Raw genomic sequence first — 17,090 nt, 5'->3', positions numbered from 1 at the left:
TTTTTAATTTCCTACTTTATTAATTCTTAACTCACTTCACACTTTTTCTTGTCTCGATCTTGAAAAGAAAGTATGCCATCTTATGTACGACGGAGTAATTGATTTGGTACTAGGCAAAATTAAGTTAATTTATGAAGATGGTGTAAAAGAAAGTTAATAGTAGCATTAAAAAAAGGTTTAAAAGGGTGAAATGACAAAAAAGGGCCTTAGGAAGTGAGTTATTGACAAGTGGGTGACAGAGTAAAAGGGTGAGCTGTATTTGAGAATTGGGGACCACCGTCACTTTGTGTCCAGCTCATGATTAGAGCGTGGCGCCACTGCTTCTCCACTTTAGATTCCATGTGCACCCGTCGTATCTGATTCCTTCCGCTCTCCTTTTGTAAATTTTATTTTTACTCATCTAGGAACAAGTTTATGATGAGATTAATCTCTATAATCACATACTTATGCAGAACTTTGTTGGTCACAAAAATAATAAACTTAGGTTTGTAATGAAATTTTCTCAAATTGGAACTGAATGAGATAAATTCATGATTTATGAGACCAAATTTAAGTTTGTAAAAAATACTCCTACAAAATTTGTACTCCAATTTTATATATTAAAAGCTCTACTATTTTTTCTAAGGTAATAATATAGGTCAATATATGTTAATAAGTATATTGTTTGAGCATACATTACAAAACTATTTTTGTAAAAATTTATACATGCAATATTTATAAAGTTTTCTCCTTATCTACAAATTTATAATGTATCTCACTTGATTTAGTAAAGTAGACAATATTCTTCTATTGCAAATTAAATTCACCAGAGTCAACTATTTAATAGTACACACTTAATTTTATTGGGTAATTAGTACTCTCTCTATTTCATTACAAGTTAGCACCGTCTTTACGAATGTTGTTATACAAAAATGATAATAATAACTAGTCAAAGTGAAGCAAAGTAAATTAAGAGAGAGAATAATGTAAATTAAAGTTCTTCTATATTCCCTCATGAGCAGTTAAAACTTTAGATCCGGTTTCTTATTTTTGGATGTCCTACTTTAGAAGTACCGGTTAAAATATTTCATAAATGGTAATAGGTACATTCATTAACTTTTCTTACTCTGCTTTATTATAAAAGCTAATATATAAAAATAGGATTTACAGTTTAAATTATCTTTTCTTAAAATCGTCTTTGAATCCAAATGAGACTCTTAAAGTGGGATGAAGGAGTATTATTTTTTCTCTTATTTTATTTTGACTTAGCTTTACTTATTTATTCTTATTATTTTCGCAAAATAATGATCAAAAAGAAACTGATCACTTGCGGTGGAGGGAGGGTATTAATTGGATGATAATATGGGATTATTAGAATATGAAATCATTTAAGAAAACATATGAAATATTTGACTATAAACATTTGACTTAATATGAGAAAAAAAAATACTACACCTTTTTTGTCCTGAAACACATCATACGCGTTGCGTTTTTGTTTTATTAAATTCTCGAAACAAGTAAGTGACAGAATATTTAATGAACACAGAGATGAATCTTATTAATGATCATACTTCTTACACACTATTAATTAAATTAAATTTTCTCCAATTTAAGATGGACAGCAAAGATAAATAAATATCGATATTAAATAAATTAAATAAATAGTACTGTAGTAATAAAGTTACATGAAAAAAATATAAAAAATGAGAGAGAATATTTTTTTCCTCAAATTAACACAACTCAAAATGGGTTACCACTCACAAATAGTATTAGTTTACTAATTATACCCCTAATTTTACCAAAAAAAGTCACATTTTGTTATATCGTTTCATTAATTAAGAGTCACATTTTTTTTTTTCCCCAAAATAGTAAGTAAGTCTTGTTCAAATTCCTTCCCCCTATTCATTATAAAACCAATAAGATTAAAAGTGACGTATTAAACTTTTCAGCCCATTATTCTTAACATTTTTTAAATAAATATCCAAATAAATGTGACTCCTATATCGGGATGTATGGAGTAATATATTTGTCACGGTTTACTTTTTTGTTGATCGCAATACTTGTCACTTTATTTTTTGGCACTTCGTACTTACTTTATTAATGGACCCCCACATTCTTAAGTCTTACATCATATTTTATTATAAAATTAATATTATTCGTCCTTCATTAATTGACACTATTTTTCTTTTGGCTACTTTTAGTGATGGATAGACATTAAATAATTTATCACATTTTATTGATATAAAAGTTGGAGCCACCTTCCCCGATATAAACTTTCTAGTCTATATTTTTGAAATCTCATGCCGTTTAAAAAATGTGTCAACTAATGAGATCGAGAAAAATATATAAAAACGGATTCATATTTCTTAAATTTAAATTATCATTTTTAAATCGTATTTTTAAAATTTAAAACTTACTTATATTTTAAAAGCAGCATTTGAAAAAAAATGTGACAATTAATATGGGAACTAAAATAGTAGTAATATGGATTCACCTAGAAATGATTGGATGCAAATTTTACAGCCAGTCACCCACGAAGCGCGGGCCCCACAGTTGAGAGGGTGTGTACATTGTAACCACAAACGCAGAAAAGGTAGAGCAGAGCACCAGACACGTGTTGGGTCGCGGCGACCGTATTGTGTTTCACCCATGTTTGTAGCCTCATTTTACCCAAACTGGATTTTGTCGGCAGAGTGAAAATATTCCTCTTCAAAAAGCGGCCGAAATAGTAAAATTAAAGTTTTTGCATTCATGTGTAAATCCCACAAGTAAAAGGAAAATAATCCGTAAAATAAAATTTGAATAATTAATATTTTAATTATAATAATAATAAAAAAAGTAAAAAATAAACACTTAATTAACTAATATTTTAATAAAATGATCTAATTCTTACTAAAAATGATTTTTTTGCAAGTAGTTGGACGGATCAAAGCGAAAAGTGCGGGAACTTAGGGCGGATAGGGGAAAGTATTTTATTCTCTTTCTATTTTATTTTTATCCAATTTAAATATTAAATTTTAAATTATGCATTTGAAAGAAATGCATCAATTAATATGGACGAATATACTTAGTAATTTTTGTAAATGTATTTTACAAAAAAAAAAATGTATAGCTTGGCGTTATTCAATAAAATAATAATATGGGGTAAAAAAGCAAAAAAATTAAAGAAGCCAAAATGAAGTTGTTAAATGCTGGCTAAAAAAGATGCTGAATTGGTGAATTCCGTAATTGACGTTGACTCCTTGGGAAAATTTTTAACATAGATTGAGTCCGCCGACATTCGCAAATTTAACGTATTTTGTATTTTAGTAGTATTTGAAAAATGACAAAAATTATAAGTATACATCAGAAAATATGGTGCATTTATTCTTAATTTAATTAATAAAAATAAATTAAAAATAAAAAGGAGAATAAAGCCCGACCGCACGTGTAGGGTTTTTTTTTGTTTAATTGCTAAAGTATTTTAAAACACTGATTTTCTATGATTGTCTGAACAAAGTTGCCTCAATTCATAAAACAAAAATGCCCAAACAAAAGAAATCAGTATTAAAAGCTGTACATTTGAATAGACCATAAAACAAAATTCAACAGGCATATAAATTAATTTGGCTTATTTAATTTTAATAAATATTTTAATGATGTTTATAACATTTGAGTCATAATCATAAATGGTGTTAGATTTGCAGTCATCTGAAGGGCCCACCATTTGAAGTTTTGAACTTCTACAAAAGTTATATTTTGACATTTTATCTGCGCTTTTCTTTTAAGCAAAACCGACTGTTTAAAATTAATTGTCATTTTTAAAAATTAAACTTAGCATGCTTGTTATTGGATATTGAATTATATGCTAGTTGGCTGAGTTCAACTTGATCATTGACTATGATTTATTAACTTAAGGGTATTTGATATTATGTCAACATTAAAGAGCAAAGTGGTAAAAAAGAAAGAATATTAAAAATATATTAGGAGCAAAACTATATTCCAATATGTTAGGCGTTTTTTAGATCTATTTAAGAAAATTTATGTTAAGTGAGTTAAATAAGGAAGAATAAAGTAGGGATAAAAAAAATAAAAAAAACGAAAGAGAATAAATTAAGTGAAGAAATGTTTGATTTTTACTACTGCAAAAAAGAAGAAGAAATGACTCAACTATTATAGAACGAATTTTAAAAAGATAACTGATCTTTCATGGAACGAAAGAGTATTATCTTGTGTGAATTGGTCTTATTCCATTCTCATTCCTCCTCAACACCTAATGCTGAAAATAAAATATCGAATTGGATGATTATAAATTGACGGGTTTACGTAAGCTTATCCACACAATATGAAAAATCACGAATTTCTACTTTGATCCTACTTTTTTTTTTAAGGATAAGGTGAAAGGGTGTTTATGAGTGGCTAAACGGTAGAAAGATAATGTCGAAACTAAAGATCTCGGATCCGAATATTTCCCTGGCACGACTCTTTTTTAAAATTTTTTTTATTTCCAATAAAAAAAGAGAGATAAAATAAAGGTGAGAGATTTTTTGATACTATTGTGCAACATTATTGGATGAAGAGGTCATTGTCTGAATTGGACTTTGGGCATATTCAAACGAGGGATCGGCTAAAATGTCAGAAAATAGTATTAATATATTGAAATTAATATAATTAAGTAGTTTGCGTGACAATTGATTGGGACAGTTCAATCATGCAAATGTTTAAGTTTTATAAAATATTGATTGCATTTTTTAATACGAATGTGGTCAAATTACAACTATATTCTACGACTTCGTGTACAATAATGCGGAATCACACCTCATTTTCCTTATCCGATTTCAATTCCGCAAACCTATATTATAACATTAATAGGGAGTAATAAAACAAAAATAATGGTTCGAGATAACAAATTTTAGTTAATACATAATGGATTGTATATAATGTTTGGTTTTTTAAAAAAACCCCCCCTCTTAAAATGACCCCGGAACCGCTTTATCCCAAATATTAAAAAACCCCTTTAAAAAAATATTATAAAACCCACAATCCAATAGTTTGGGCCAGATAACTGTTTGATACCCTTCCTGAAAATTTGGGTCGTATAAAAAAGACTTTTGGGGCCTTCCCTTTTTCCAAATTTTTTTTTACAACAAAAATATTTTATTATTCATTCACAGTACAAAGATGGGTTTTAAACAATGAAAGGGCGTTTTTTTAAAAGGGAAAGGCAAAACCCTAACAGCCCCTTACATATAATCATCTTCCTATCACTCCCCACACACAAGTGGAGGAATACTATTTTTTTAATAATTCAAGACTAAAACAATAAATTATTTCATCAATCTCTCTTTATACATTATATACACAGTACTTAATTTAATGATGATTATATATTTACTTATTTAGTATGGATGGCATTATGCATATAATAAAACTAAATATCCCTCTTTCCCCCGTTTTTAAAAGTTATCAATTAGTAGTAGTATATATCCATTATAAATTTCTTTTTTCCACAAATGAGCAATTTTTTATCTGAAAATTTAATTATATTTTATAAAAAGCAATCTAAAGGGTTCATTTAGTCATTTTACAGAAGTTTAATTTTGTTAAACTGGTAAGTACTAGTATTATTAATTAATTAATTATGTAAACATGATCGTAATTTTTTTTTCTAATGATAGTATTTTTTCTTATTCCCCCCAAATACTAGGGCAATTGGGAGAAGATTTGCCTCTAATAAAAAGAAGTACAATAATAATTTTGGGTACTTTTTCACTTATAGAATTAATGTTATCATCTTTTTTTTCTTCATATATAGTAGTAGTACATCACTAATTAACAGAACACATGTATTTTTTTTATGACTCATGAATCTTCAATTTTACGGGCATATTTTCACCGTCATTCATTTCACCTTGAGAAGGTGAATAATTCAAGAATGTGTAAAATAAATTATAAAAAAATAAACTACTAATGGGGGTATATAATTAGCTCCACCCAATTCATAATGATATGCATTTTAGAAGGGCCTACAACAAGTTTTCACTTATATATAGTTTTTAAAGATTCTCAATCCATATATAGTTTTAACTTTTTAGGTTAAATACTTACTAATATCATAAAACAATGCATAAATCAAGAATTTATTACTCCCTCAATCCCACTTAAATCCCAATTTCATACGATTATTTTAGTTTATTATGTTGAGAGAGAATATTATAAAAAAAATAATACTTTCAATGGACATTTTCTATGAGTATGATCATAACTCATAAGAGTCCTATTAACTATGAATTGAAATAATACTCCATATAATAGCTTTGAGAATTTGCTAAAGTACCATTATTGGTTTCAAAATACCCAATTTTCCAAGAAAAACAACTACACTTTCATTATTTTTGTTACTTTAATTATATCCTACAACCCATCAACATATCATATGCTATGAAGAAATAGCACTCAAGTTATTGACTTTGGCTTCCACAAAAAAAAAAATAAAATAAAATTTGAAAAGTGTAAAAAGAAGATAGTGGCATAAAGCATAAATGATAACAACATGACAACAAGATTTAGCAACAATTTCATGGACTCCTCAACATTGGAAACTTTTAACTTTGCTTTCGCAATACGAAATGATAGTAACACCTATTTCCTTTTTTTGAAAAAAAATTAGTCGTCGGTGTCTCACTTGAGATTGACACAAATTTTAAAAAAAATAAATAAATGCAATCAGAAAATATTATTTAAGAAAAAAATACTTCATTTCTCCATTTCTTTATATAGCAAAATGAGACAAATAAAGTAGTTAGCATCACGAAATGTTAAATTTATTAGTACAAAAAATTGAAGTAGTTATTAAATAATACTAGCAATTCATTATAAATAATTTTCATATAAAATGTACTATAAAATTACATTTCTATGTATATTATTATTAGCCTTCTATGCTATTGCTACACCTCACCTACCCTTATATAGTGTTATTATAAGTAATACACATTCACTAGTAAATTTTTGCTCTATTTGTGTGGACAAACCTCAGTGTATATATTAATATTTTCAGATGTTATCTCGAACTCGAAATAAATATTTGCCACAAATATCTCCCCCACTATATTAAATAAATTAAAAATATTAATCTAGGGAATTTTTATACATGGCCCATTGCGAATTTGTCTTTATTACTTTCTCGTTTCACACTCTAGGAATCCTAGATTTTTTCTATGTAGCTTTTTGTTTCACTCACCGATCTCAATTCACCTCAAAAATGCAATAATTTTTTTACTTCAAACAGATGTAAAGCCAAATCTTTACTATCTGTACTTCCATCATTTATTTTTTATTTATTTCTTAATTTCATTTGTTATTTTTAAATTTGAAATAAATAAATAAAATTTAAAAAATTACTATATATTTGAAATAAAAATTGAAAATTTTGACAATCAGAAAAAATTACATAATTATTCATCCACTGTAAGGAGAAATAACAAAAAACTATTCGAACTACCTTACCGGTCGACAGGATCTACAAGGGGAGCACACCTTATGCGAACCTTTTAAACCCTTGCACAATATTTTCATTGTGATTTTTATTGAAATTTTCTTAAACCATTCAACTTTACTAAATTGACACAAATAAAGATAATAGTCTTAATAAGTTACTACAATATTTTTTTTTCAGATCCGCATTGCTATTGTGATCGAGGGAGACACACACGATTTTGCGCGACCATACTTGGGGTGCTCGCCGGATTCTACATATCGTTTTTGAGGCTGCGTTTTGGATGTTCTAATTATCATAACCGGGTGCGTTCCGGGTGCTCTAATTGTGATAACTAGATAACCTAATACACTTTACTAGTAATAAATTTCTTAATTTTGTAATTTTGCAGATGAGTCTATTATTCTTCATTGTATTCCTTCATTGAAACTGAACTGTAAATGTTGGACAGTACTGTCAGTAGCCATCCCATGTGCGCCCACCTAATTTTTCCACTTTCAGACAACTACATTCCCATATCGTTAAAAATAAAAAGACAAAAATATAAAAATAAATTCATTTCGACTTATTAAAGTACTACTACTAGACTAGTTTATTTTCATTTTCAAACATCCTAAAAGAGTCCAGTAGTTATTAGTATACTATACTTAATTGTATATAGTTCGAAGCCACTAATTTAATGTATTTTCAAGTTTAACGTGTTATATTGATAACTAAATTCGATTCATTGAGTATCTTTCTATAGTTAGTTAGGAGAGAAGTAGTATTTATTATTGGAAATGTTTTTGCACTTATTTGATTTGTTTGTCCGCTTTCAAACTTTGAATGATAAAATTATGTAGTCTCAAAATTTCAACTGTCCATTCTACCAAATTTAATATTTATAATATAAATGTGTGCCAATATTCATGCAAATCTAAAAAATTTTACACGTTACACACGAACTCAATCACATTTGTTTGGAAAATTAATCATCTTGAGACATGTGAATTTTTAAACTTCGGTCATTCAAATATAAAATAAACTAAGAATTTAACTGAATCTTGTGATTTACATGCAATCAGCTCCTTTTTACAACTATTTTATAATTTTAAAATGGTAGCTACTATTTTAGTCTAGACAAAATTGCTCTTTTATTTGTTGCCTCAACTTATCATGACACATTGTTAAGTGAAAGCTTCACATACATATTGTGTAGGGAGCACACTCATATACATCCATCCATTCCAATTGAATTACAATTAGAATGAATAAATATTAATAAATTGAAATAAATTAAATTAAAAGTAAATAAATGCATATAAAAATTAAAAAAGTACAAACTTTTTACATTAGGATTGTCATTTAATAGCACTGGGGCTGTGGCTGGGCCATGTCCTTCTGAATTCGAAAATCTAACCCACCACTTATGAATTAATGATTTCATTGATGAGTAGGCCCAATTTAATTGTCTTGAATTCCAATAATTTCATGCACATGGAAAATGGTGCACGTGTTGAATCCTCCTTATTACACCAAACCGAAATAAAAATGATAATTTCGTCATCAATTGGTTGTAAGATCAATTTATGTAGGCATTCATAGAAAGAAAAGTAATATTACTCATTTTAGACGATACGACCCTAAAAAGAATATGCAATCGCTTATAATGAGATGAACTGAACACATTTTATTTGATCGGCCACAGAAGGAAATCAAGATGATTTTTTCGTTGCGGGATTAATTAGTATTTTCTCTAGATCTAGATCAATCTTGATCGAACCACGTATTATTCGCAGCCATCTTTCTTATTTTGCCATTTTCTTTTGATATCTTTTCTTAACAAGAGCTTAAATGCATACCCTCTTAACAAAGTAGAGGCAGGAAGAGTTGAGCTCTTAACTGACATACTTAGTAGATAAGAAGTTGAAGGAATTCATTGCCGAGTTCCTCTTGCTCCTCTCGTATTCTTCGAGCCGAATCCACGACAGAATCACTGCAGCTATCCAACTTTATAGATTGAAGCGTTGGTATATCTCCGATGCTCGAAGGAATCTCCTTCAACAACGATAAATCGCAGAGAACAAGGTGCACGAGGCGTGGGAAGTGGGTGTTGTCTGTGATCCAACACTCTAGATCACAACTTTCAATCAGCAAGTACTTGAGCCTAGAGAATTGGTCTTCAAATGTTTCCCACTCAGATCCAACGAAGGAATAATCTTTCAGTCTGAGAATCTGAAGAAGGGGCAACGAACCTATCTTCGTCTTCATATCTTCCCACGGGAGCTTGTGTTTGTCAATGTCAACTTCTTGAGGAATTGGGAAGCTCACTTGTCGACCAAACCGGAAAAGTGTGTGTTCTTGGGAACAATTAAGGCGAAGAGACTCGAGTTTTGGAGACGGTAGAGATTGTTGAGGCAGTAGTCATCTCCTCCACTTAACAAGTTTTCGTCGTAATATAACTTGAGCGCTTTAATGTTGGGGATTGTCTAAGCAATCCCTCACCGGAACTTGAGATTGCTTACTACCAAAGCGTCTGTAGGTTTTCCAACACCATTCTTGCGACTGAGGTCGGGACATAATAGGCACCTTTACGCTTTTTGGATTGCTCATGACATGCCAAGCTGCGGCATCTTCCAATCTCAAACGAAATCATGGCCAACTTTGACCAAAAGTACCGTCTGCAAATTCCAGAAAATGAACCAAACGAGGAATCTTTATGAACGGATGGTCCTTACCAGCACAGGATAAAACCCCAAGTTAACCAGCCGAAGTAAAACCCATCTTCATTTTCACTTCCCTTTTCTGCAAAGATTGCATCAGAAAGACATACCCTCAGCAATCGAAAATTATTCGATAAAGTCTTGGGAAATTGCCCTATCCAAGAACGAACACGTGATGTGGAAGGGTCCAGAGATTGAAGAAGTTGTGGAGTTGGATATGCCATAAACGGGGCTTCCAATACGCGTTGAGAATTTATACCTTGGGGAAACGCTTGCTCTTCCAACACATATAGAAACTTTAATTTTCGAGTTTTCTCAAGCACACGTCCCTCAACAAATCATGGATTTTGAATGATTTTAGTTTTCCATAATGGTTGCGATTTATGACTAAAAGGAGATTTCGATCAACAAGTTCCTCATATAGTCTTCCGCTGACTCTTCCAAACTTTTCCCATGAATTGGTTGTAAAATCCCCCCCGCAACCCATAATGGGATGATTAAACTGACTTGAATCTCCATATCTTCAGGAAAAAATCCCATATAAAGAAAACAAGGTTTTATATAAACCGGCAAATTATTATAACTCGTATAAAATCTGCAAGCAAGTTTCATCGTCCTCCAAGTTCACAATTGAACTTAAATTTTCTTCAATAAAACCCCAGTTTTCTTGTGTTCGTTCAGACTTTGATAAGAATCCCCAATCACAACAATCGATAGTGGAAGGCCTCTACAACCTCTCACAATCTTCTTTCCAACATTCTCTAACTCGAGTGGACAATTTTCTTTGCCAAACACAATTTTGGAGAATAGGTTCCAACTCGTTGCCTGGTCCAAAAATTGCATATCAAGACCGTTCGAGTAATTAAGCTCAGAAGCCAAGTTCGATAGCCTTGTAGTCACTACTATTCGGCTCCCATTTTGATTATCCGGGAAGAACCTCCTAACTCTATCCCATGCCTCAATGTTCCACATATCATCCATCACAACAAAATACCTCCTTCCTATTAAATATTTGTACAACTGTTCTCCTAATTCATCTTCTCTCAAGATCGAACAAGAATTTGATCGACAATATAGGACTCGATCACATCTTCAGCATGATAAGCCGCTTCTGCAATCCGACTCTCCCAATAGTCTTCTTCTTCAGTGCAGCCAACATGGGAAGAATAGCCTTCAAGAAAGTCTTGAAGGAAAGTAACTAGTTCAATTAGAGATTCAACTTGTTTTTGATGGAGGGAAATAGGAGGGTGTGGATGACTTCGAATTTGATCTATAATAAACTTAACAGAAACTAGAGCTCCATAGGCAGCCATTTTAGGACCTTCACACATGTGCAGGGTGAGTCAAGGATCATAAGAAAAAGTCATAAAGCAGTTACTTTCCCTAAAACATAAATCCCACAACTTTATTAAAAAATGTAATGCTAGTTGTAAAACTGGATAACTAAGTTGACAATAATTGAGAAAAGATAAGAATAGAAGTACTTTTTATAACAAGGACACTTCACTAATTAACTTATTTGAATACAGTTTTAGCATGGACAAATTCTACAGGATCAAACATATGGGACATAAGGAAAGATAAATGATTATAACAAAAAGAGAGTGAAAAGAAATTAAGATGAACAAATTCAAACTTAATAAATTTCCGATTCTCAAAGAATGAGGGCCAAGTGGATTGATCGAGAAAGATCTTGTTCTTATTATAGGATCGTGATTGGATCCGCACATGTTTAGTAAAGAGAATAGCCCTGTGTGGCTTCAGTGGCCACTAGATCAACGCCTTATTTCTTCAAGATGAACTTCCATATGTTTGGTGAAGAGAAATTCTTTTCTATACATTCGAACCAAGGTTGGCCATATTTCTCTTTATCGAGAAACTGAAGAAGCCACACAGGGGTTTCCCGGGCCTGTTCATACGGTATCTAAACAGTAGGCCAAGGTATCCTACGATACCAGTAGGAAAACAGAATTTTGCACTTTACTTTATCCAAAATGTGAGTGTGGGGGAGAGAGAGAGAGAGGCATGTTATCAGCATCTGCTATGAAATTCTGATATCTAATATACAAACAAACAGCAGGATAGTAACCCTCCATTCAAGGTTGACAACTAGTTAATAAAGACTATTACTTGAGGAAATAACTTAACTAGCAGTTGATGAACAAAGACAACATGGACTAAATCAAATTTGAACTTTCATCTTCAATTTTACATTCCTCAGAGTAAGCTAATAAAGGACAGTCTCCGTTTTCAGCTTCCTTATTTTTCTTGCCTACTTTCCTATAAGAGCATCTCCGACAAGCCTTACCGTGAGTATACAGAAGACAGTTGAGATCAAATTTCAGTTCGGGTGGAATCCGCTGATTGAGATGGAGATATGTGGTCTTGACATCGGCAACACCAGGTACCCAACCCATTCTCTTAGCTATTTGGAAAATCTGTAGCAGCACCTCTTTAGCATTTTCTTAGCTATTAAAAAAAAGAAGCGAAAGGCATATATATGAAGTACTCACATGTGTGTCCACTGGGAAATCGTCGTGTTGTAAATTAAACAGCAGGACACACGAGACCTGCCAAAATTTTCAGATAATTGTATTACAGTACAATCTACAAATTGAATTTCTAAGAGTACTAATAAGCAACATAACCAATTAATTAGTACCGCGGTAAATGTTATTTAGAACGTGTTTGGTTTAACTTATAAGCTCGTGAGAAGTGTTTGGCAAAACAAGCTCCTAAAGAGCTGTGAAAATCAGCTGCAACAACTTATAAACGCCTAAACAGATAAACTCTTGAATCATCTTTTAACACATGAGAGCTTATATAAGTTGTCTAAAATAAGCTTACCAACACACCCTCTTAATTTAACCGTGTGATGTGACCATATCTTATTCATTACACATCATTCATTCCCTGTATAACAGATTTTTGCATCATGGTCTTTTACACTTACAAGCCACTTGATAGTAAGTCGAGTACCAGCATAAATAAACGTTCAAAATGATATTCTGGGAATACATGAACAGGTTTGAATGTAGCTTTAATGAAGTTAAAATAGGCACATTTGTTACTTGGTTAACATCGCAAGCAAATCTTACAAAGAAGGGAGTATATAATTCAATAAGATTTGATTCTTGTAAGAAAATAATGCATACAAAAGGAGACATATCATGGACCTATGATTCTATATTAGACATATCAACACTAATGCAGTCATACGTCCCTATACGTGCATTCGCCCCAGTTAAATCATGTAATATGGAAAAGGAAATACTTACGGTTTTGGGACCAATTCCCTTCAAGAGAGAAAGCTCTGCCTTGACCTCCTCAATGGACAACTCTCGCAAATACTCCATGCACAATTTCCCTCTTTTCTCAAGCAACACACTCAACAAGTTCTTTATACATGAAGACTTTGTCGGAGCAAGACCTCCACACCTTATTGCATCCTCGACATGTTTGGACTCCGCCTCAAGAACCTAAAACAAGCAGGCAAAATGCACTGAGAAAAACAGTAGCAATAACTGGAACGAACCAACAGATACAAACACATAAGGGGAAGGATACAAACACATCCAAAAAAGTGCCTTAACTAGTTAAGTCCTTTTAATATATAGCAACAAAAAACTGCATTCTCAGGCCATAAACGCCTGAGAGGCTGACTCAACAACACTATATTCTGTGATGGGATATCCCAAATTAGTAAGCAGTATGTCTATTCAAGTCACTGAAATAGAATCCCATGAATAAAAATCAAAGCTTTAAAAAAGAAAATGCAAGAAATAAACGGCCAAGAATCATAAGGTACAGATAAATTCATTCACATTCTCATAGCAGCACAAGCATATCAAACCAAAATCAAGAACATATCTGAAACATCTGAATCCAAACAAGAAACTTCATTAACACAGATTGCTGAAATTGAGGCAAAAGCTGAATACTTAAATATACTACTACCATACATGTTGCCAAGTGGGGAAAGCTTTCTTGAGTGAAGCAAAAGCCCTATCAGAATTAAGCTCAGTGGTGTTTTGGGAAAGTATGGTTTTCACTAAACCATCCAAAACACTCTCAATTCCATCCTTTTCTCCTCATCTTCCAAAGGCTTGGCCTTTTGAGTTGAGATTTTGCTTCCAATCTTTGGTTGCGATATTTCAAGAATTCTGGGGGAAATCCGTGGAGGGACAAGAGGTCATCTCTTACGGAAACGCATTCTTCATGGGTCGGCCGAGAATGATCCGGAAATGGACTCTGACCGGCGCCGCCGCTACTGTTGGCGGTTGTTTTGGGTGATTTGGCGGAGGATTGCTTTCTTTTACGCATTCTGTCGAACAGAAAATAGTCTACTTTTGTGTGAGAATTTGAATAAAAATTTACTGCTACTATTTCGTCAAATTAATGAAAAAAATCAGTAATTCTTAGTATATACCCTGCAAATTTAAAAATAAGTCAAAACAAAAATTATGAATTTTAACATTAATTGTTAAGTGCGTTGTTAAACCTCTGTTCACCGTAGTTAGTCGTTTTCCATTTCGAAGTCTCATAGTTAGTCATTTCAAATTTATAGTAATTTTTTCCCCTCTCTTACTTTACTCTCTCTTACTTTTATTCTCTACTTTATTCACTTTTTACTTTATTCTCTCTACCTTTTTCTCTTTCTTACTTTTTTATCTATTTATTTACACATCAACATTCATTTCTTAAACTCCATTGAAAAGTTCAAGCTAACTATGAGGAACGGAGGGAGTATTAAATTGATGAAAAGTATGAATATGAAAATTTAGATGAAGATATTAATTCAATTTCAGCTTACATTAAATACGATTTTACCAAATCAAAGCACGTGAAATAATTGTAAATAATGTTAAATTTTTTACTTTTTTACCTCTTTTCAAAATTATGGAATAGCTCAAAATTTTACTAATAAATGATAAATTTCTTGATAAGAAGAAAAAAAATCTTACTGTTATCGAAGAATTTGGACTTCAAATCAAAAGTGAAGGTACGAAGAATAGAAAAGAAGCGAATAAATAGAATAGAAGAGAGAAATTTTTTGCGTATATTTTATCGTCTCTATTAAAATCCTCAGATTTGAAAAAGAATACCTAGGTTAGGCTAGGAAATCAAAATCCTATTTTTTTGCTCAACTTTTCTCATTTTTAGGAATATGATTACTTTTCTAATTTCTTTAAAAATCGAACAAACATTAGAATTTTAATAATTAGGGAATCAAATTACTTTCCCTCCTAGAATCCTACAACCAAACATGACTTTTGATTATTTTTAAAGTAATCTATATAATATATATAGTGTCTCCTGTTGAATTTATTAACGAAACTATAATTAAAATAGTAACTAGATTCTCACTGGTATCAAATCATAGTTAGACTAAATTAAAATACGTAAGTCGTTTTTAATTTTTTCATTTTCTATTCCCCATTTCGACAATTTTTTCTTAAACTAATTGTTTGCAATAATTTTTGTTCGTTTATATTCGGTCTCTACCAATCTTCTAATAGAGCAGAGTTGATCGACTAAGCAATAGAAAAGTTTTGATTAATTATTGATTGCTTTCGACGTATTCGATAATCGGATATAGTAAAATAAAGAATGTATTACAGTGACATATATGATATGAAAATAAGTTGACTTGAAAAGTCTCTCGTTACGTTTGATTCAGTAGTGCCAATTTTGTTTATATGTTTGATACTTTTTTATGTAGATAAGCCTACATTGAAATAGTATTATAAAACTCTTTAAAATAAGATGTTTTGTGATCAATTAATCCACTTTGCATACTGATATATTTTTTCACTTTGTTTATTGGTAATGATTTCACCTCCATGCGGTACTATATTTAAAGTAATTAATATATAAATTTTTTGCTTTTAATTTGGAGTCTGATACAAGTTTTATATTTATATTCATTTATTAATAAAAAATAATAGAGAATGAAAAGGTCTAACATAGAAATTCATATGACGAATCAGTTACAAACTAGCTATAACATAAAATATGGTTTGACGGTTTTTTTGTTAGTATAATCGTTTACTAGTTGTATTAATATTAGGGAAATGATGAGTGGTCACGCATTCATATTAGTATATTGGAGTAATATTTATTTCATTCTAATCAATTTGTTTTTCTATACTAGGCACCAAATTAAGTGCAAGTGTCATTATTCTGTTCAAGAAATGTGGATGACTTTTTAAGAAACCAATAAGCTAGGTATAAAAGTATTGGACATGAAGAATAAGAATTAGTACAAGCAAAAAATAGGTAGATTTCGTCACAATTTTGAATAATAAAATCATTCTCAGCTTATATCTAAGTATATTTAAAATTTATTCGCCCTTTGGCAGTTTGATTTTCACCACATATATAAGACTCCATATAATAGTAAATGTTAGATTCAATTGTTGTAGATATATTATACTCCACTTAATTGTAAATGTTCAAATATGTGTGAATCATGCTTATTTTTGTATAAATGAACTCATGATGATGATGATGCACTAAAGGTAAAATATCTTAATTTTAGAAGTGGAACAATTTAGGGACATAAAAAGTATATGTATATATAATTGCGTTAAAATGACAACACCTCTAAAGTAACACATACTACAATTCTAATAATCATTTGTACACGCTGATCTAATAATCACGCCATGTGCAATCATAAAAAATGTTCAAGGGTAAATTTTCTACGCCAACAATATCCAATACATTGAAACAATATCCAATACATTGACAATAATTTTTTCACAATGAATATCCAATACGCTGACATCAATTTATGATTGTTGTATAGTGTTTATACTATTGTTCAGTAAGCGTTTATAATATTGTTGGATACGTGTAGTCACGTTATACTTTAAAAATATTGTCATTTTAACACAAACCCTATATATATAACTGCAAGTTTAAACCGA

The 17,090-nt window shown here is 31.0% G+C and overlaps 1 protein-coding gene across 1 annotated transcript; it reads right to left on the bottom strand.

The window, feature by feature from the left end:
* Nucleotides 1–12,222: 12,222 nt before the first annotated feature.
* LOC125198833 (putative DNA glycosylase At3g47830) lies at nt 12,223–14,534 on the bottom strand. The gene is given in 5 exon segments (XM_048097088.1): nt 12,223–12,596; nt 12,672–12,728; nt 13,437–13,637; nt 14,121–14,250; nt 14,252–14,534. Coding segments are annotated over 5 exon segments (879 nt in total). The 5' UTR covers nt 14,482–14,534; the 3' UTR covers nt 12,223–12,335.
* Nucleotides 14,535–17,090: the final 2,556 nt, after the last annotated feature.

This window comes from Salvia hispanica, unplaced genomic scaffold (assembly GCF_023119035.1).
Source record: "Salvia hispanica cultivar TCC Black 2014 unplaced genomic scaffold, UniMelb_Shisp_WGS_1.0 HiC_scaffold_29, whole genome shotgun sequence".
Taxonomy (NCBI): domain Eukaryota; kingdom Viridiplantae; phylum Streptophyta; class Magnoliopsida; order Lamiales; family Lamiaceae; genus Salvia; species Salvia hispanica.
The sequence above is the reverse complement of the archived record's forward strand: the minus strand, read 5'-3'. Positions and strand labels throughout refer to the sequence as shown.